General features: G+C 43.5%; 1 protein-coding gene across 3 annotated transcripts in view; it reads left to right on the plus strand.

The window, feature by feature from the left end:
* Mocos (molybdenum cofactor sulfurase) overlaps positions 1 to 20,727 on the plus strand; it is a 55,873-nt gene extending 35,146 nt beyond the window's left edge. The window contains exons 10-15 of one of the 3 annotated variants that reach the window (XM_004623711.3): positions 3,345 to 3,423; positions 6,155 to 6,279; positions 9,367 to 9,472; positions 13,847 to 13,985; positions 18,576 to 18,680; positions 20,538 to 20,727. In XM_004623711.3, coding sequence (XP_004623768.2) covers positions 3,345 to 3,423; positions 6,155 to 6,279; positions 9,367 to 9,472; positions 13,847 to 13,985; positions 18,576 to 18,680; positions 20,538 to 20,639 — 656 coding nt within the window. In that variant the 3' untranslated portion in view covers positions 20,640 to 20,727. Of the gene's footprint in view, positions 1 to 3,344; positions 3,424 to 3,844; positions 5,165 to 6,154; positions 6,280 to 9,366; positions 9,473 to 13,846; positions 13,986 to 18,575; positions 18,681 to 20,537 lie in introns of those variants that run through there. The other 2 variants (XM_023714394.1, XM_023714390.1) reach the window with 2 other exon arrangements.
* Positions 20,728 to 21,545: the final 818 nt, after the last annotated feature.

The following is a 21,545-nucleotide window of genomic DNA, read 5'->3' on the forward strand; positions in this document are numbered from 1 at the left end:
AAAGCAGGACCTATGCAACAAGAGTTGTAGCTTTTTGGTCTGAGAAGGTCAGTGAAATGCCCTCAGGATTTATCCTGAGATCCTGTACCTCAGATTGAAGAACCTTTGTCAGTGTCAGCCATGTGGATGAGTCACGGCCATTGATATCACATCCTTTTTTTATCCATCCCTTTATTGATGGATATTTGTGTTGTTTCCAAGAGTTAGCTATTATAAATTATGCTGGTGTAACATGGGCCCACATACATCACTGTGGCACATTGTTTTTCATTCTTCTGGGAAGATACCTAGGAGGGGAATAGCTGGGTCAGGCAGGACCCCCAATCCTAGTTTATTGAGGACTCATCACACTGATTTCCACAGTGGTTGCGCAGGTTTTACTCCCACCAACAGTGGAGAAGTGTTCTTTTTCCCCACAGTCCCTCCAGTATGTTATGGATGACTGCTTGAGAATAGCCATTTTTTTCTAGGGTGAGATGGAATTGCAGTGTTGTTTTAGTCTGCATTTTTTGTGATGTTGAACATTTTTTCATATATTTATATCTGTTTCTGTTTCTTCATCTGAGAAGTGTATATTCATTTCAGGTGGCCACTGTTGGATTGAGTCTTTAAATTGGGGAGGCTTGATGTTTTGAGTACTTTATATGTTCTCAATAGCACTCCTTTGAGGAACAAATGGCAAACATTTTTCCCACACTGTGTGTTGTCTCTTCACTCTGATGGTGGTTTCTCTTGCTGTAAAAAGCTTTTCAATATACTAAGATGAGATCCAGGTGTTCTTTGTGACAGTTCCTGTGTGATTGGGGTTTTATTCATAAAGTCTTTTCCTATACCAATGTCTTCAAGAGTTTTATCTATTCTATCTTCCAGCAGATTTAATGTTTCTGTTTTGATACTTAGATTTTGGATGCATTTCAAATTTAATTTAGTGCATGGTGAAAGATATGGGTCCAGTTTTAATCTTTGGAGTGTACAGAGCCAGATTTTTTCAGCACCATTTATTAAAGAGGCTGTCTTTTTTTTTTTTTTTTTCCAGTGAATGTGTTTGGCCCCTTTGTCAAAGATAAGGTGGCTGAGGATGTTTGGAATTGTTTCTGCACCTTCTATTTTGTTCCAATGATCTTTGGGTCTTTTTTTTTTTTTTTTTTTTTTGGTGCGGAACCTGGTTAGTTTTTTTAAAAAAGGTCAGTGTGTTTGGAGATGTTTCTGCAACTTTTAATCTGTTCCACTGATCTTTTTTTTTTTTTTTTGCTAGTACCATACTATTTTTATTGCAGTAGCTTTATATTATAATTTCAAGTCAGAGATTATGATGCCCCCTGCCTTACTTTTGTGGTCCAGAATTGCCTTTGCTATTGTAGGTCTCTTCTGGTTCCAAATGAATTTTAGGATTGTTTTCTCTAATTCTGTGTGATATGCTTTTGGAATTTTGATCAGAATTTCATTAAATTTTGTAATAGTTTTGGAAATATGGCCACTTTCACTATATTGGTTCTTCCTATCCAAGAGCAAGGGGATTGAATTCAGGACCTTGCACTTTCCAGGCAGGTGCTTATGCTGCTGAGCTGTATCTCCGGCCCCTATCTTTCCCTTTCTTGGTATCCTCTTCAATTTCACTTTCCAGAGTGCTTTAGTTTTCAATATAGCGGTCTTTTACATTCTTCCTCGGACTGATTCCTAGACATTTCATTTTTTGGATGCTATTTTGAAAAGTGTTTCCCTAATTTGTCTCTCGGTGAATTTTTTATTCATGTACAGGAGGGCTACTGATTTTTGAGTGTTGACATTGTATCCAGGTATGTTACTGAATTTGTTTATTAAGTTTAGCAGTTTTGGGGCTGGGGAGATGGCTCAGTGGAATAAGTGCTTCCCTGGCAAGCGCAAGGGCCTGAGTTCAATCCCCAGTTCCGCTAAATAAATAAATAAATAAATAAATAAATAAATAAATTTAGCAGTTTTTGGTGTTTTCTATGTAGAGTATTATGCCATCTGCAAACAATAATTTCATGTCTGCTTTTCCCATTGTTATTCCTTTTATTTCTTTCTCTTGTCTAATTTCTCTGGCTAATGTTTCCAGGGGAATAAGAGTGGGGACAGTGGAGGTCTTTGTCTTGTTCCTGATTTTAGAGTGGAAACTTTCAGTTTTTGTCCATTTAGTATGATATTGGCTGTTGGTTTGTCAGAGATGGCTTTTTATCAGATCGAGATAAAGACCACCTATTCTACTCTCTGTATGGTTTTTATCATGAATGGGGGCTACACTTTGTCAGAAGCTTTTTCTACTTCTATTGAGATGATCATATGATTTTGTCCTTGGCTCAGTGGTGCATTGCATTTATTGATTTACATATTTTGAACCATCCCTGGGATGCATTCCACTTAGTTATGGTGTATAATCTTCTTGATGATTTGCTGCATCCTGTTTGCCAGTGTTTTATTGAGGATTTTTGCATCTGTGTTCATTGTGGAAATTAACCTGTAGTTCTCTTTCTTTTTTTTTTTTAAATTGGACACATACCTTTATTTATTTGTTTTGTGTGTGGCCAGCTCAGCCCACCAGGGGGCAGGCAGGCTGGCATGTGGTGCTGGGGGATTGAACCGAGGTCCCTGTGCTTTGCTTGGCTTAGCTTGTTCTAAGTAGGTGCTTTAGACCACTGAGCCATCTCACCAGCCCCAGTTCTCTTTCTTAGTTAGTTCTTTCTCTGGTTTTGGAATGAGGGTAATGCTTGCTTCCAGGAATGAATTTGTGAGGATTGCTACTCTTTCAATTTCACTAAAGATTTTGAACAATAGTGGTGTTAAGTCTTCTAAATTTCTTGCAGAATTCAGCAGTGAATCTGTCAGGGCCTGGACTTTTCTTTGTTGGTAGGTTTTTAATTACATATTTGATTTCATTGGTTTTGGTTGATTTAGGAATTTTATATCTTCTTGATTCAGCTTTGGTAATTCATATGTATCTAGGAATCTGTCTATTTCTTCTTCATTTTCCACCTTATTAGAATACTCTTTCAAATGGGTTCAGATGATCTGGATTTCTGTAGGGCCTATTGGGATTTCACCCTTGTCATTCCTAATTGTGTGGATTTGAGTGTTTCCTTTTTCTGATAAGATTGGATAAAGGTCTGTTGATTTTATTTATTTATTTGTTTGTTTAATTTAAAAATTTTTTTTGTATTTTAGGAAGGGTCTACAGGGTGTTCAGGGTCTCACTACTAGATCGGAGTCATAGTGATCTGCCTGTTCACAGCCTCCCAAGAGCTGGGATTACAGGTGTGCGCCACCACGCCCAGTCTCTGTTGATTTTATTTATGATAATAAACTTGTCTCTTCCCTTTGTTCATTAGGGATGGAGCCCATAGAAGTGCCTCTCGAGGAAGACAGTGAACAGCTTCAGATTTGCCAAAGCAAAGTCTGTACAGACAGGTAAGACTCTGAGGTAGGTGACAGTCCTGGCCATAATGGGCTTGGTGGCACATTATAGGGGAAGAAAGCACGGCCCTGCACGAGCTGTCCGTGGCCCCGCTCCTCATACTGTGGGCAACATAGTCCTTGCTAACCATGTGGGCTCCTTGGTGTTCTTTGTACCTCCCAACACACACCCTTCTCAAGGCTTTGTGCTTGCTGTTCCCACTACCTGGAATGCTCTTCCCTATTCTCACTCACAGCGTTCAGTTCTTCCCTTTCACTTGTCTCCTCTCCTTCAGGTCTCTGCCCTACAGTCCTCTTCTCAGTGGATCCCATGACCACCCCAGAAGCTGGCCCCTCTCTCTCCATTTGTCTGACTGTATTCACGTCCTTCCAGTTTATTGTTCCTAGTATATTCTATTTGTTTATTTATTTTCAGCTCTCCCCAGAATTCCTGTGTTCTCCCTGCAGAGCCTGGAACAGAGCTGGGTGCAGAGTATGGAGTGAGAGCTCAAAGTGAATCAGGGGGAACAGTTTAGAGGCCGCTGCAGCAGCTCAGAGGAGCCCTATGGTGAGGGAAGAGACCGAGTTCTTATTTGGTAAAGCCTGGCATGTGGATGTTCAGTAGCTGGAAGGGGTAGGGTCTAAGTGGGAAGCCTGCCTAAACGCCTGAGTTGGCAACATGGGTGAAAGGAGGCGGATGCTTAGACCAGAGTCAGAGAGAATCAGGTAGGCCTCAGATGTATAGTCTGAAAATACCCCACCTAAACTGGCTGCTGGATGGATGAGGCTGACAGGTGCATCAAAGCATCCCTCAGGTTACTAAAGTGGAGCATTCAGTGGCAGCCCATAAGTGACATCCTAGAGAGCTGTGCAGTATTACCTAGCATGCATGGTCGATGATAAATTATCTGCCCAAATCTAGGAAATGTGAAATGGGGTTGAATGTAATGGCTTTTTTAGTTTATGGTTCAATGGCACATGGTAATCATTCTGTTACTGAGTACATCAAGTGTCCATGTTCTTTGTATTCTAAATCTGACCTGCACCTGAAATTGTGGAATAGCAGAGTTTATCATCATGGGAAACCTGTCACATCTAGTACCAACTGAATTCCCTCCAATGCTACAGCAGCTACCTTATTTCTATGTACCAAAAAGGTTTAAAGATAGAAATTGTCATTAGTTACTGCAGTGAAGTCGGTAGTGGGTAGGGTGCATTTGGTTGTTGATGTTACTCCACGTATCAAATGCGTTTCCATTTCTATCTCCGCTGCTGTGAACATACACAATCTTATACCTTATACTCAGACATTACAGCTATATCCAAATTGGATCTGGTGATGGATGCCCCTGGGCAGAGGATCCCTCTGGGGCTCTGAAGGGCTACACCCCCACAAAAGGGTGTGAAGATGCTGGTAATGACTGGGCCAACACAACTGAAGGTCACAGGCACTGATTTCCAACCTGAAGGCTGAGAACTGAGCACATACTCTAGATTTTTGCAGGCACTGTCACCAACTTAACTGTTTTTGCCAGTTTAAACATTACTTGCAGCACATTTTCCATAAGGGCAATGAATTTGGGGCAACGTTTTTGTCACATGGCTACTACTCACCTTCCAATAGAAGTGTAGCCCTTGAGGGAGACCAGCAGTTATTTATCTGGCTCAGCAGCAGTTGTTCTTTCCCCTTTGCTGTACCTGGGAGCAATGCCGTCTTCTGGTTAATAAAGCTTTTCTGATGGCTAGGGCCCAGTGTATTTCTGCTCGGAGCCATGGGTGCTCAGTGTAACAGACATGAAAGGGTTAAGTGTCTCAAAGTCCAGCAGAGAGAACACAAAGGAGTCCTGTTTCTTTCCTCTGCAAGAACAGGAAGATAATTATATTTTCCAGTAAAAATTAAAGATCAGGGGCTGGAGAGATGGCTCAGTGGTCTAAAGCACCTACTTGGAACAAACTAAGCTAAGCACAGCACAGGGACCGCGGTTCGATCCCCCAGCACCACATGCCAGCCAGCCACGCCCCCTGGTGGGCTGAGCTGGCCACCCCCCTACACACAATAAATAAATGTTAAAAAAAAAATTAAAAAAAAATTAAAAATTAAAGATCAAATAGGTTATCAATAATATTTTCTTGTAATCTCAAGATAAGATATTAGCAATTTGGCATCATAAATAAGTGATGTACATTTTGAAACATTCTAGAGTATTCTCAGGTTTTAGAACATTGGATCAATAAGTGTACTTACTCTGGTACCTTGTAGGCACTGTTCATTTTGTAAACCAAACACATCAGCCACATGATCTGGCTGTGCGGGAAAATGTTTTAGTCAGGTTCAGTATGAGAACCAGGACACATTTCAAAGTCTTCTTCAAGCAAAATGCCTTTAGGGAACATCTCAAATTCTAAGCTTTGTGCTTCTTAGTATAAATAATTAATATAAAAATGATCATAAGGGGGAATTTCTATCGTGTTCAATCTGGTCTGAAAGCTTCTTCATGCCACACAGGGTAGTCTTCCCATGCCTTGATCTCCTGGCAGCCCCCAAACCACCTGCTGCTTCCAGCTGCCTTCTCCCTGGGAACTCGGGCATATTTTATTTTAATCTGCCTTTTTGTGTTGTAGATAATTATTTTTAAAATACTACATGAAAGTTCACCTTTTTTGTTTCCTTTTCTTTATTCCGTCCTTCCTCCTTTTCTCCTCCCTCTCTCCCTTCTTCCTTCTCCCTTTCTCTCCCCACCCCCAGGGTAAATACATATGATTGTGGAGAAAAGATTTCAAGCTGGTTGTCAAAGTTTTTGGGCCGTCCCTGTCATTTAATCAAACAAAGTTCAAACTTTCAACGAAATGCAAAGAAGAAACCCGGAAAAGGTATCATTACATTTGGGATGCCTTCTCAGAGGGCAGGAACCGTGGTTTACTCTACACATCCAAAACAGGGGGACTTGCTCATGTGCAGAGTGCAGGGCAAGTCATCATTCAGCAAGAATCTTCCTGGCGTAGCCCTGGGTCAGTGAGACTAGTGGGTCCCATGGTCCCCTACGTAGGGAGGCCAAGGAGAATGTCACACTAGCTGCCTCCCCTCTACTCAGGGATCAGCCCAGTCCCATGGGCTTAGGAGCACATTCAGCTTTGTTAAATAAAAACATTAAAGCTTTAGTGTCCTCAGCTTAACAAGAAAACCTGGGCCTCTAATTTTTAGCTGTGTTAACAAGCAGAAATGGAATTTTGGCAAATCCTAGAATCTCTTGTGTCTCAACTCTGTGGACCTTAACTTTCTAAGAGTTGAGACATCTTTTTCCCATCATGAGCCACTGTTAGGATGCAGGGAGATGGTGGAGAAGCTGAGAAGGAGGGATGAATGAAAGGCCAGTATCTTATCTTGTCGCTGCAAGAACCTTGGGAGTATTCTAAGCCCAGGAGTCTGGTGATATCACTTGTGTGTGAAAGACACTCCTGGCTTGGTGGGGCAGCTGCCTCAGACAGGAGGCCTGGGTAGCAAAGAGGCTGGGAGGGGCCTAGCAGGAGATCAGAGCCTGGGAGAGGCCAGGTGGTGGGCGCAGAGAGGAAAAGCTATCACCCACATGTTGCAGGAGAAGCATACCACTAATGGCGCAGGGTGCTCTGGGTCTGTGCTGGATAGCAAACATTTTTGTGTTGGTGTTTGTTGAATAATTTTTTAAAATTACATTTTCTCCTTATATATATTTATTTTATCTCCATTTTAAGCATGTTTTAAACATTTGCAAAAGGTGTGATTGTTTCAGCACCTTGTAGACATTGTCCAACAGGGGCTCTTTTCAGTAGAGCCAGTGCAATCTCAGCACCACAGTGACTTTCATGAGTATTAATTTAAACTAATGTATAAATCAGCAGCACAATTGTGCAGGCTATCTTGTGTTGTACTGCTGATTTCTACTGGCCTATTGAAAGGAACAGTTAATGCTTAATTTTTTTCTTCCTTTTAATTGTTTTGACTAATTTTGCATGCTTATATCTAATAATCTGGACAACTAATTTGAAGGCAACAATATGCAACATGACAACCATTGTTGAATTCCTGTCATCTTCTTTATTGAAATTTTGTATCGTTTTTAAATTTTAAGTTATTTTTTTATCCTCTTTAAAAACAAAATCATGGAAAACTAAAACCAAAAAAAAAAAAAAAAAGGAATATATTTGGTAATCTGAACAATTTGAAGACAATATATGCAATATAGCAACCATTGTTGAATTTCTACCATCTTGTTTAGTGAAATTCTGTATCATTTCTAATTTCTAATTCTCTTTATTTTTTAATTTTTATTTTATTTATTTGTGTGTGTGTGTGTGTGTGTGTGTGTGTGGCCAGCTCAGCCCACCAGGGGGCGGGGCTGGCTGGCATGTGGTGCTGGGGGATTGAACCGTGGTCCCTGTACTTTGCTAAGCTTGTTCTAAGTAGGTGCTTTAGACCACTGAGCCATCTCACCAGCCCTCTAATTCTCTTTAAAAAATAAATAAAATCATGGAAAAATAAAACCAAAAAATGAGAATATATATATATATATATATAGTCTTTTAGTCATCAGAAGTTTTCTTTCACTTTCCTTCTTTCCTTCCTTTTTTTCTACTTCCTCAACAGAATTTTACCTTAATGTTATGTATTGTCTGCTCAGAAATGTTTCATTGATTCCTCTCTCTAAAACTAAAACATAAATTGAAATGTCTAAAAAACTCTTTAAGCTTGATGAGATTCTAGGAGTCTAGGTGTTAGGAGTTCTCTGGGTTGAGCTTTTAACAGTCTGAAGTTGAGCACAACCTAAGTATATTTTAAAAAATAATTATTAAACATAAAGAGCAAAAATTGTTGAAGGTGAAGCTCTTATGGAACCAGCAGGGCACCCTGTGGTTGGCTCCTGATGGGTGAACGATGTCACCTAGGGCAGCAGCTCTCTCTTCTGACAAACCTTGCTTAAGTAATAAAGAGCTGGGGAAGGGAGGAATTGGCTAACACTGTCACTTAAGCCTTCTGAGGTCCTTGACCGAAGCACAGCGATCTAACATTAAAATGCCTTTAATCATCTGTCCCCTGACAACTTAATTAGGTTCTGCAAGTTTTGTGGCTAGTAAAGAATTGGAATCCATCTGACCTATAGGAGGATCATTCACCCCAGCTTTGGAGACTTTATTTTCTCAGTCCCAGCTCCAAGATTTTGAATGAGGCTTTTGTTTGCCCACTCTGGAGATTTTCAGTTTGGCCCTCAGGGCCAGAGTGCCTTAGGAGACCCGTGGCCTCCCCTCTGTGAAGCCCAAGAAGGGCTTTTGTGGAGGGTGCACCTCCTCTCTCTGACAGAGTTCTTTTAGCAAAGAGGATAGAAGCAAGGGGACACCTGACATTCTTGTATACTCCGGGTCCCTGTCCTAGGTTGGAGGTGGCTTATAGGTCCTGGCCCAGCCAACCCTTTTTACCAAAGCTTGAATAATGCTAATGAGGCAGGCCCATCAAACAAAGCCAGGCTGCCAGCAATTCTGACTGGCTTTGACATTTTCTTTCAATAGTTTTATCTTTTTCCTTTCAGTAGTTTTAAATCTTCTACCACTTATTTCAAAGTCAGTCTCTTTTCCCTAATTAGAATCAGAAGCTCCTAATGGGCCCACTGCCTGGTCAAGCTCCTCTCCCTTGTCCTGTCTGGGGGGAGGGTGGCTCCAGTCCTCCCCTGATCTCTCCTAAGAATCACCACGACTCCCTTGGTGGAACAATGCCACACCAGCATTTTATCATTGCTATTTTCTCCAGACAACTTGACATTCTTTTGGGGTTTTGCGGAGGTTTAAGCCCTGCTTAGAGCATTATCCTTTTGTCAGCGCTCACCCCATGTGGTAGAAACAGCACATGTCTCTTGAAAATGTAAGTCTATGGAAATGAAGCTTCATTAGCGTTCCAGAAAAGCAACTCTTCAATACTCCCTTCATTTTTAGAACAGTCTACTGGCCTAACAGCCACCCTTTCCTTGGTGAATGAGGCACAGTACCTGCTGATAAACACATCCAGCATTCTGGAACTTCATCAGCACTTGAACACCAGGTAAGATGTCTTCCAGTCATCAGGCTGGTGGAAACACCTGGCCCTGGGAGCAAGGTCTGACCCCCCCCCCCCGGGAGGGAGGGGCTGAGAGACAGAGAATCCAGACCTTTCATTCACAGATGAGAAACATCTGAGAAAAAGTCAGCAAGTAGTTTTTGCCAATTCCCATTCATCTTTCCAGGGCTTCTCATCTGTCTTCAGTGTTAGACTTCTGTTATTGTAACAAATTTTCCTGAGATAGTCAATTTATAGCGCTTAAGTAGGTTCAGAGATTTCAGCCCATGGTCACCTGGCTGTGTTGCTTTGGACCTGTGGTAGCACATCGTGGTGTGGGAAACCCTACCTATCTCAGAGCAGGGTGGGAAAAACAGGAGGAGATGAGAGCCCCACAGTCCCATTTGAGAGCATACCCCTAATAACCCAAAAGCTGCTCATGAGGTGCCACCTCTTAAAGTTTCTGCTACTTCCAGTAATGCCACACTGGGGACTGAGTTTTTACTGCATAGACCCGTGGGATACACTAAAGATCTAAACTACAGTATTTTCAGTGCTACCCGACACCTCCAAGGCTCCCAGGGAGAACCTTTAGCTCTCATTTATTAATCATTCTGTTTCTTTTTTTAAATTTTTTTTTACATTTATTTATTGTGTGTGTGTGTGTGTGTGTGTGTGTGTGTGTGGCCAGCTCAGCCCACCAGGGGGCGCGGCTGGCTGGCATGTGGTGCTGGGGGATCGAACCGTGGTCCCTGTGCTTTGCCGAGCTTGTTCCAAGTAGGTGCTTTAGACCACTGAGCCATCTCTCCAGCCCCTCATTCTGTTTCTTAATACTTGTTTTAATTGAGTTATCACCAGCGTGACCTAATTTTGTTGTCCACCTTCCCACTGTCCTCTCGAACTCCTGGCCTACTTCACAGTCATTTTGAGGGTTGATAAAAGAGTAGAGAGGAAAGCTTTTCATGTAGGACTGCAGGTATAGAGGTAGAGCTAGCACCGCTGCCTCTCTCCCTGGCCCAGTGCTCTCCTGAGGACACTGACAGCGTCAGCTTGATGTAGGGGAAAAATGAAACTCCCAACCTGAAAGGCACCTGGATGAGTTCATGTCCTCTAAAACCAAAGAATGAATTTTAGGAATAAACAAAAGTTAAGAGCAGAATATATTTATTGGGGGAAAGAAAGCTCCTATCCAAGAGAGGAACAGAAGGGGAGCCCCAAACGAGTGGTCCCTGGGAAGCAGTCTCTTCCAGGGACTTTTATAGTGTAAAACCATGTGGTGAGGCTAGCCTCAGGTGGTAGGGAACATGAGAACTCAGGCATGAGATGGGACAAAACTATGGTCAGCCAGTGAGATTACAAGCACCATTGTAGTGGGTGAAATTGATTAAATCCAGTGCCAAATGAAGAAGCGAGTCACATAGCAAGAGGGTGTGAATAGGGACAGGGTTCCTTCCCATTGGGGGTTGGGTTAGTGACTCATTTGGGCTCTTTCAAGGTGATTGCTGCCCATTTAGAATATCAAACCCTGATGCCCATCCTCAGGGAAGTATGTGGCTGCATTTGTTTATTCCTTTCTCTTGAGATCTGGCCAATATGGGAGTGTCTGTCTTTTCCAAGTTGCAAAGTCATCGTGTCTTCCATCTTGTCCCCTTGAGGGTCTGGCCCTGTCTGTCTGTAATATTTCTGTCTCATTCAGCTGCCTACAACAAGCTCAGCTCTGGGAAGGATTTGGTTGGGCCAACCCTTTTGCTGTTCTTTATTTTTTTTTATTTATTTTTTTATTTATTTATTTATTTATTTATTTATTTTTGCTGTTCTTTAAAGGAAACTGAAATACCAAGGTAGCCAGGCAGTTAAAGAAAATAACCTGGCTGTTGCACCTTAACTGTGCCGGGCACTAGCTCCATACCAGGCAGGTGGGCCCACACCTCTAGGAGCACCTGCAGCCCGGCACCCCGGAAATGTCACATGTCACGTGGTCATGGGCAGGAGTGGACTCTTGAAAGTGCACAAATACAGCTTAATGAAAGTGGCCGAGGGTCCCTCCTGCGCCTCGGATGGGCTCTTGATGCTAATGCTTGTTCATGGTCTTCGGTGAAAGAACACAGAAGCATTTTCTTGCTGTGTCAGCTCGACCTCCTTGAGAACAGAATTATGATGCAGTTGCAGGGTTGCCTGTGTTTACTGAGTTTTTCTAGTGTGTAAGGACTCTTTTTTTCAAGTACTCAGACCAGGAGACCAGGAATCTGCAGCGTTCTGTCTCCCCCTGTGGTAAGAGTTGGCTTTTTAAAAATTAGTATATGTTTGTAGTACATAATGATTACATTCGTTGAGAGGAGTTGGCACATGTACATAACACATCTTATTTGCATTACCCCACTCCCTGGGATTTTTTTTTTCTTTCTTTCTGTATTTAGGACAGGGTCTACAGAGTCTCACTATGTAGATCAGACCCTTAATGATTCTCCTGTTTTCAGCCTCCCAAGCGCTGGGATTACAGGCACATGCCACCATGCTCAGTCTCAATTGCTGTTTCAGCGCGCACCGTGGGCGGGGCCGGCGCGGCACGCGGGGCTTGGAATGCTGGCCCCTGCGCTCCGTCTAAGCAGGTGCTTTAATCCCCTGAGCCATTAGGAGGGTCCTGCTCTGGGATTCTTGATATGGAAAGATAGGTGATGGGCCAGGCTTGCTGCAACCCTGATGCTTACCAGGAGGGGGCAACATTTCCCGCCAGCTGTTGTAGCACAAGGCTGATGGGCGGGGCAGATAGTCAAAGGGAAGAAAGGAAGAGCCCGTGAAGGTCCTGTACTCTGGGAAGTTTCCTGGTGGCCCGTTTGCAGATTTGACGGACTGTCACTTGCACGCCAACTATAATAGCTTTCAGAAAAAAGACTTCCCCTTTTATAAGACTCAAAGGAAGCATATACAACCCAGAGAGTAAATCTGGAATCAAAAGATTTGAGGAATAGAGGGTCTTTTTTTTTGCTTGCTTGTTTCTTTTGTGACAGAGTCTCTCTGCATAGTTCAGGCTAGCCTTGAACTCACTGTGCAGCCCAGGCTGGCCTACAAGTTGTGATGCTCCTCCTGCTTTAGCCTCCTGAGTGCTGAGATTACAGACCTGTGTGTCACCGTCCCCTGCTTGAGGAATGGAAAGTCATAGCCCTCTCATTGCAGGAAGCCGCAGTTCTCAAAGGTTGTGAGTGCTGCATGTAGTTGTGGAGAACCTGGACTGACTTTTCACATGCTTTTTGCTAGAAGGGCTTGGGGTATCCCTGGGACAACCCTTCTCCCCCAGCCTGTGGCCTTTCAATTCTGTCTCCAGGGCAAATTCCACTATGCTCAAGGGTCCCTCCAAACCCCACTACACACTAATTTATTAAAACAAAATTATTGAAGTACATGAGGTGCAAATGAGTGAATTTTTAAACATATGCGCCTGCCCATGTAAGTAACCAGTACCTAGATCAAGTAGGGAAACATACCCCAGGAATCCTTATACTGTGTTTAGGTCAGTTCCATTGAAGGACTACCGCCCATTCCAGCTTCCTTCACTGGAGGTAATTTTACTTGTTCTTGGACTTAATACAACAGGATCATACAGAGTGTGCTTTTTCACTGGGGAATTTTTAAGATCTATCTTCAGTGCATTCCTGTGTGGGCATGCATGGAAGCTTTGTGGCAATAAAAATTTAAACAAGGGTGATAAAAATAGCAAGTGCTGGCTAAAACTGAAAATAGGATGGAAGTTAGGAATATTATTCTCTGTCTTTCTTTCCTTTTTTTTTTTTTTTTTTTTGGTCTTTTTGAGATAGGATCTCATTATGCAGTTCAGGCTGGCCTTGACCTCACTTTGTAGCCCAGGATGCCCTCAAACTTAAAATGATGCTTCCTGCCTCAGTCTCCCTAGTGCTGGGAAATTAGGCATGTACCACCACAGCCAGCTCCTCTGTGTTTCTTTATGATGTTTCAGTATCTAAAAGAATGTTTGGTTTTGGTGCTTTGTAGATTGTTGGCAAGCCCTTTAAATGCTTTGCTCTGCACCACTTTGTAGATCTTACTTTCTCAGAAGTTAGCTCCATTGGCCCCATTTATCTAGTTTCTAAGGCCCTTCATGTCTTCACCCTACACAGTCACCCTTTGCCTGGTTCTTGTGAGTATCTACCTAGAAGTGAGATCATACTAGGGTGGGAGACATTGATATGTCTTTAACAGGCGAGTGTCTCTTCGCCTTACACCTGTGGTGTAAGATTGTTCTGACCACCTGGACATTAGGCCAGAGCAGAGTTAGTAACGATAGACATTGCATGGTAGACACATCGAACTGTTACTGCGACAGCTCAATTATTTTTCTTCTTGGTCATTTTGGTATGTTTCTAACAGAGATGAGAATGGAAAAGAGGAATTATTCCCAATGAAAGATCTCATTTCACGTTTCCGGGCCAATATCATTATGAATGGAACAAGAGCGTTTGAAGAAGAGAAGTGGGATGAGGTCTCAATTGGTTCCTTGCACTTCCAGGTAAGTTCTGCAGAGTTCTGTTATCCTTTCTTAAGGGTTATCAGTGACAGCTGACCTCAGTCCCAGATGTGGATAAGAGCAGGAGAGACTCCCTCCCTGTCCTTGTTTCTTACCCATAAAATCCCAGCAGCAAGGGATTTTGCATTCTGGACACCTTTTGGGATCATCCATCTCTTACTCCCCACTAGGGTGGCCATGGAAATTTTCACAGTGACTGTGCCCCCTGTTGCTATTAGATAGTTGGTGCTACCTCTATGCTGTCATCCTGTGTAGGCTTAAATCTGTTTTCTTGAGATGCTCTGTGTCTATGAAGTCTCATTGCCCTGAATCTTGCTGGAATTTCTGGCCATGTGGCACAAGCCTGGGAGTCCCTTAGGGCCTATGGTCACCCTGTCTCCTCCACAGGCTGTACCCTCTGCATGCTGTACCCTCTGCCCCCTCTGGAGCTTGGGAGGAGATTACAGTGGGAGGTGAGGTCACCGATGTCATCTCTACCTATGCTTTAGTCTGAAGAACCTTTGCTGGGGCCTCAAAGATGTGAGAAAGGGAAGAAAAGTGTACTCCTCACACAGCTGACGGGGCCCTGTGAGAGGTGCCCCTACACCTTCCCAAGCCTTTCGTCTTCTCTGTTCTGTGCCTCTGATGTTGCCCTTGTCTCCATCCCCTAAACAAGCCAGCTTTCCTGCTTCAGCATCACCTCCTTGGAAGCATGGCTTGCCCCAGCAGCCCATGTTCTTCATAGTGTCTGCTTGTTCCTCAGAACACACAGGCTGGGGGCTGAGTCTGTTTTGTTCCTTTCTATACACGTGGGCTGCATACAGCTCTGGCTGAGTTAGTGCCCACTGAGTAACTGTTGAGAGAATGGACAGCAATGGCAAGGAATAGCTGGGGGCAGAAGGATGGCTCATGTGTAGAGAATGTGTACAGTGGGCTGGGGAGCTAGCTCAGTGGCGTAAGCACCTGCCTCGCAAGCACAAGGTCCAAAGTTTGATCCCTGGTAGAGAGAGTGAGAGAAAGAGACAGAGAGAGAGACAGAGAGAGAAAGAGAGAGAGAAACAGAGAGAGAGAGAGACAGAGAGACAGAGAGACAGAGAGAGAAAGAGAAAGAGAAAGAGAATGAGAGCAGTTCTTTAGTGGGAGTGACATTATTTAATACTAATGGTGAGTTAGCCAGTGGTGCCAACTGGTTATAATGGGGCTGGCTACCTTGTGTCCAGGCTGTGCTTTTAGAACGATCATCTTGCCAACATTCAGAAAAGCAATAAACAGTATTTTAAATCATCAAGGAATTTCAGGTCTGGAGTGTGTGTGTGTGTGTGTGTGTGTGCATGCGTGTGCACATGTGCATGCGTGTATGTGTGCCTGTGTGCATGTGTATGTGTGTGTGAGATAAATAGCAAGATACAGCAGAAAGTCTTAGTGATTTTTTAAAAAATCCATTTAGTTCCCCAAGCTTCCTCTTATCTTGGTAGCTGTCTCCTCCCCTCTTGAAAATGATCTTTTATCTCCCAAATTGAAACCGCTAGACCCTTCTCTGGCACCAGCTCTCCTGTTCTCTTCCCATCTCTCCTGTTTCTTCCATCCCGACCTCCTCTGGGCCTCCATTTCTATCACTGTCTCTGCTATGTTTTAAAAATCCCTGCTTGTGCTTCTCCTGTCTGGCACAAAGTAGGCACTGAATATACCTTTTGGGATGGGTGGGGACAGGGAGAGAGGACAAAAGGAACAGAAGAAAGAGAGAAGGAGGGAAGGAGAACTGAACTAAACCGGCATCACTGAGAAACTTACCTGGCAACAGCAGCAGTTGTGCTTCTCCAGGTACCTGGGCTTATAAATGGAGAAAAAAAAAAGACTAAGAAACCTTTCTAAGCTGATACCCAGTGTGCTTTCCTTTCTTTAATTATTGTTTCTAATAAATAACAAGTAATGAAATGTAAAATATGTATGCCTTTGGGCCCAACAATTTCACTGTAGAAATCATAAAAATATTTATACAAATGTGCAAAAATATATTACCAAATTATTTATTGCAGTGTTATTGTACTTGTAAAAAATTAAGGAACATTCTAAATATCCATAATAGCAAGGCTGGTTAAATAAACAATGCTATATCCATGCACTGTAGTCCTGGGTGTACTGTTAGTGAGTGTAAGGTACAGTTAATGCTGTGGTTTTCGAAATGTAAGTGTTCAAAGGGTGTTGGTTAGTGACCGCAGTGCTAGAGCTGCTTCAGGGAGAATGGCACCTACTTTGGGGGAGGGGCCTCTTAGCAGGACTGTTTGGCTTTTCACTTCTTATTTCAGGTTAGTACGTGTGTACAGTAATACTGATTATGCTTGGGAGCCGGCTTGTGTGTGGAGCACCTCTCAGATCTTCCCTTTCCTTTTGCTCCCTTGCTCTTCCCTCCATTTCTTCGTCTCCTTTCCATTTGCAGAAGGACCTGTTCCCCCATTTCCTACTGTCTGTCATTTATTTCGCTCCCTGTTTGTATTTTGGGTTTCCCTCGTAAGTGAAGCCATGTGCTAGCTCGGCTCATTTCTCTGAACAGTGTCGCGGTTCTCCTGCGCATGGCGCAGGCGTCTTTTGTGGAAGTGCGTGCTGCACTGAGTGTAAGCGCTACACTTTCTTTCCCTGTTCATCTGTTGGTAGACATAGAGCTGCTTCCAAGGTTTGGGTAGTATGAGTTGTGCGGCTATAAACATGCGTGTGCGCTGTCACTGTAGTGTGATGGCACTTTTCTTTTAGGGAGCAACTTTTACTGGATATCATCCAATCATAGCTACTTTTATGCTTGTTGGCCTTATAATCCCACTGGGGGAGATTGATCCTGAAAAAAATTCAAATAGGAAAGACAGTTGAGTGAATGAAGACCTTGAGTGCCCAGCTGTTGAGGACAGCAGAGCGCCATGAGCCCTTTAGGTGGCTCCAGAGGAGCAGAGCTGAGCTCATCCAGTCATGAGAATTCCACGGCCTCCATGATGACAATTGAAAAAGGCGCAGATGAGGTGGCTCGCCATGCACTGTCACGGGAGGTGGTCTTCTGTTTTGTGGCATATTTGAGAGAGACCCTCATGGTCTTTTAGGTCTCAGTATGCGGCCACACGGGTGCAGAGTACGGCTGTGACAGCCCCACGCCATGTACAGAACGCCCCGCAGCCCCTCGGCTGCCCTGGTCTCAGAGGACAGAGGAGAAACCACTGCCTAGTGTTTTCTAATTTTTCATGCTTCTGTATTCTTTGACCTCTTTTTCAGCAAGTATATAAGCTAGAAAACAAATGTCTAAAATATCAACCATAAGTGTGCCAGGAAAAAAAAAAAAAGGAAAGAAACCTTAAAAAGAACAGTGCTCTAAGAAATTGCCTTCTTTGTATTAGTACTTGAAAAGTGTCTGGAAAAATGCCCTTTTTGCCAGTTTGCAAAAATGTTTTGAGAGCACTTTGTAAACTGTCAGGATTTTACCTGCGGTGTGGTCTGCCAGGGGCGAGTGGGCTGGAGTGTGCCCGCTGGCCTCCCGCGTCCCTTCCTTAGCTGCCAGGCCAGGGTGCCTGCTATTTTCCAGGGAAACAGTGAGAGCTTCCACTTCAGGGCATGACAGAACACTAGGCTGGGCTTCGCAGCCCAGAAACAGTGTCCGGAACCCTTGTTAAGTCCAGCAAGGCTTCTGGACGAGGAGGTGAGGGTTGAGGAGGTCGCGGTCTGCCGCGTGTCACTGCTGAGCCCTGTGTGTGCATTGCATTATACCCCGGCTGCTTTCATGGCCTCAAAGTCTTGGCTCTGATACCACAGAGAGATGATGTTTCCACTGTTTTAGTGGCCAGAAGGTGCGTGATAGGAATGGACCAAGGCGCATCTTTCTATAAAGGCAACACAATCTTATGATAAATTACAAATTTTTAGAAGTTCTACCATCTAGTATGACCAGTGTTAAAAGGTTGAATATTTTGATTTATATGTGGTGTTATATGTGTGTGTGTGTGTGTGTGTGTGTGTGTGTGTGTCCTATCTGTTGCTATCTGTGTTTTAAAGTACACATTAATAAAGGTACTTTCTTTTCACTTTGGTTATAAAAGCAGATATTTCTTAATTTTATTTATAGGCCTTTACAGGTTTTTAAAAATACTTGGATGATATATATCATAAATGTAGCACAGTTTGCTTATCCACTCTTTTCTACTATCTAATGCCTAAGATGATGCCAAGCTTCTAAAGCTTTCCTTGCTATCAACAGTGTAAGGATAAATCTTCACACATGGCTCGGAGTTGGTACTGCTGTTTCCTTCTTAGATTCGATTTCTAGAAGTGATGTTGCCAGTCAAAGGACCTGAACTCTTTGGAGGGCTTTCTCATCACGGCTGAGCGCTGGCTTGTGGGCAGCTTCTTTCCGTTCTTGACCTCTCCATCCCTCACAGGCTTCTTTCCTCAGTCCCCAGTCTTCCCTGAGATGGTCAAAATGCAACCCTTAAGGAGTGACTTTGCAGCTGATGCACCATGCCACTAATTTGCCCCTCACGTGGCCACTCTTTGGCCTTCTCCACTTTTCTGCGTGAGTCCTCCCTGCAGAATGCCAAGGTCTTATAATTTTCGTGGCAGGTTCTGGGGCCTTGTCACAGATGCCAGATGATTTGCATCAACCAGCAGACTGGGCAACAAAACCAAGACGTTTTCCAAAAACTTTCAGAGACTCGTGCGAGAAAGGTGAGTATGATCGCAAAACCCAGTCCTGTTTTAAAGCAGAACTTCTTTGATGACAGTGCTGCTTTAGCAGCGGTGAGCTTGCTGCACATTCCACAGCCAGGATGCCACCATTTAAGGTCTGCTCTTATTCGTGGCTCTGTCTTACTTGCCTTTCCACTTAGTCTCTGCTTTTATTGGGAGGGAGAAAATTCTTTATTATATGTTTTTATGTTCTCAAATCTTGTTAAAGATATAAGGAGTTCTGAGCTTAGTGTTGCAGGCCTGTAATCCCAGGTTGAGGCTGAGGCAGGAGGGTTGCTGCAAGTTCGAGGCCAGCTTGGGCTATACAGTGAGTTCAAGGCCAGCCTGAACTGCAGAGTGAAACCTTTTCTCAAAATGTAATAAAACAAAACACATACAAAGCATATTTTCTTCACTACCAAGATCACATAAGAGTAGAATGGCTCACTGTGATAGAGTAGCTGTGCGGAAAAGCTCCCTTAATTTCATTATATTAAGCCTGTCAGTTCATCTACTCAAAGGTAAATAAATGTTATTATGGATTCCAGATTATAAATACTAAGCATTTACATGGATTGTTTAGAAACATTTGTTTTCAGTCTTGCATTTTTTATTAGGCCTTTTGTTTGTGAAGAATTGCAGGAAACCAAATAAAGTCAGGCTGCATTAAACATTTCTCAAAAATGAGCAGAAATAATGCAAATGTTTAACTTTTGTCTGAACATTTAATCTTTGTCCAATAATGGCAGATTAATTCATGGTGAGATGTTCTGAACTGATGCCTATGTTACTCCAGAGGCAGGCCTCAGGGCGGGGACTGCAGCGCAGTGGTTGAGCTCTTGCTTAGCATGCATCAGGCTCTGGATTCAATTCCTAGCACTGACAAAAAAGGGCGGGCTTTGTGCACAGCATTTGATTCACACAATTCTCTTTATCCACAAGGGATATATACGGGGCCTCATTTCAGTGCTACAGTGACAGGTCTGCCCAGGCTGCCAGCCACATGGATAGGCCGAGGGGTCTATGGAGCCTGCAGGTTGTCTGCAGAAGGGATGGCAGACACAATTACCATGAGGCATGGAAGTACCATTTCTCAGCATCATTTTAATTCTTACAGGAACAAACCCTGTGTTTTTGAAGTCTTGAATCCTGTGCACTCTCTATCAACTGGGCACAGCTCCCGTGAAATAAATGCGACCCCAACCTGGTGCCGGGGACTCGGGGCATCTGAGGATGTGTCATGGAACTAGCAGAGGTGGATCCATGTCACCTCCTCCCGATGGCTCCTGATGGTCCTCTTATATTGATGGCAGACTTTTTTTTTTTTTGGTACCAGGAATTGAACTCAGGACTTCACACTTGCCAGAACTTTTTTGTTTTGACCTTCTATTTGTATTCTGGAGTACACGGACAACTTAAGTTATTTATTCTCAAGGAAAGTGCAGGATTTTTCCATTATCTTCCTCAGGTGGCTTTTACCTCAGAGAACAGAGAAAAAATAAGATTGTCAGTGGGCAGAGGCTAAGAACAGGAAGAAGTGCTCCTGCACAAAGCTTGGGGTCTGTGAGAAAGAGGTGAAAAGAATGAGCCCTCCAAGAAGAGGTGTGGGGCCACTGGGGCAAGCAACCCTTAGAGGGAGACTGTCCTCGGCCCGTTGCATTCTACTGTGTGACAGCGAGGACCTTCTGAGTGACTTAAACCTCGTGCCTTACGTGTTCCATACATGATTTTAAGAATCTGACTTTTGTAGGTGTCATTATTGCTTACAAAATTATCTTTTTTTTTTTTTAAACCAAATTATCTTTAACCTCCAAAATAATCTTGCCTTTCTGGTTGTTGCTGTTGTTTTGTGCACAGGTGAACTTCGGCGTGTACCTGATGCACACCTCTTTGGATTCATCTTCTCCATGTTTCCTGTCTGTGGGATCTCAAGTGGTCCCTGTGTTGAAGAGAATGTAGGACACCATGACTGACCTTCTGAGAAATACTGGGATCTTGTTTCTTAAAATATTTTTTTTCCAGAATATATTAAAGTTTCTTTTTTTGATGATTTCTACTGTTATAAAGATCTGAACCTGTTGAGTAGAGGTTGGCCTTTGAACCAGGGCAGCTCTTCTCCTTTGCCAGTAGCATGCGCTCTCATGTGGTCCTTCTGACTTCTCTTCCGGGTTTGCACTGCCCAGGCCAGAGGAGCAATTCTAAGGCCTCAGGATGCAATGCTGTGTCCATGCCCAGCAAGGCTCCCACATGAATTTGAATTATGATCACTGGTGGCCAGATGAGATTTTGTGTGTGTGTGAGGTGGAGTCTCACTGTGCTGAGGTCTGGCCTTGAACCCCTGGACTCAAGTGAGCCTTCTTGCCTCAGCCTGTAACTGCCACTGTAGGCACACACCAGTTTCAGATAAAATTTTGAATGAAGCTCACAGGGACTGTTTAACCAAGTTTTTAACCAAGTTTTTACTTGACCATTTTCTTAGACTCCTTAGGATCTTTCCAGCCCCTTTGTACTGAGAAGCAGGGCTGTGCCCACTGATGTTCTTTAGCACAGAGTCTCACTATGTCGTTCAGGCTGGTCTTGGAAGTCACTATGTAGCATAGGCTGGCCTCAAATTCATGGTGATCCTTCTGCCTCAGCCTCCCAGATGCTGGGATCACAGGCCTGTGCCTCTGTGCCCTGTGTGCCTACTGATCTAGATGGTAAGAGACGATGTTGCTCTCTTCCTGTGTACTTGGTAGGGATGGGTTTGTGCTTAGTGGCCTGCACTTACGACTGTGTTCCTTAAGGGCCGTTTCCACCTGGATATTTACATTCTGAGCAAAGGCATAAGCCAGCAAACTCCTCCTCTTACTGCCTGTCTTTGAT

The sequence above is a fragment of the Octodon degus genome, unplaced genomic scaffold, assembly GCF_000260255.1.
Source record: "Octodon degus isolate 3935 unplaced genomic scaffold, OctDeg1.0 scaffold00003, whole genome shotgun sequence".
Taxonomy (NCBI): Eukaryota; Metazoa; Chordata; class Mammalia; order Rodentia; family Octodontidae; genus Octodon; species Octodon degus.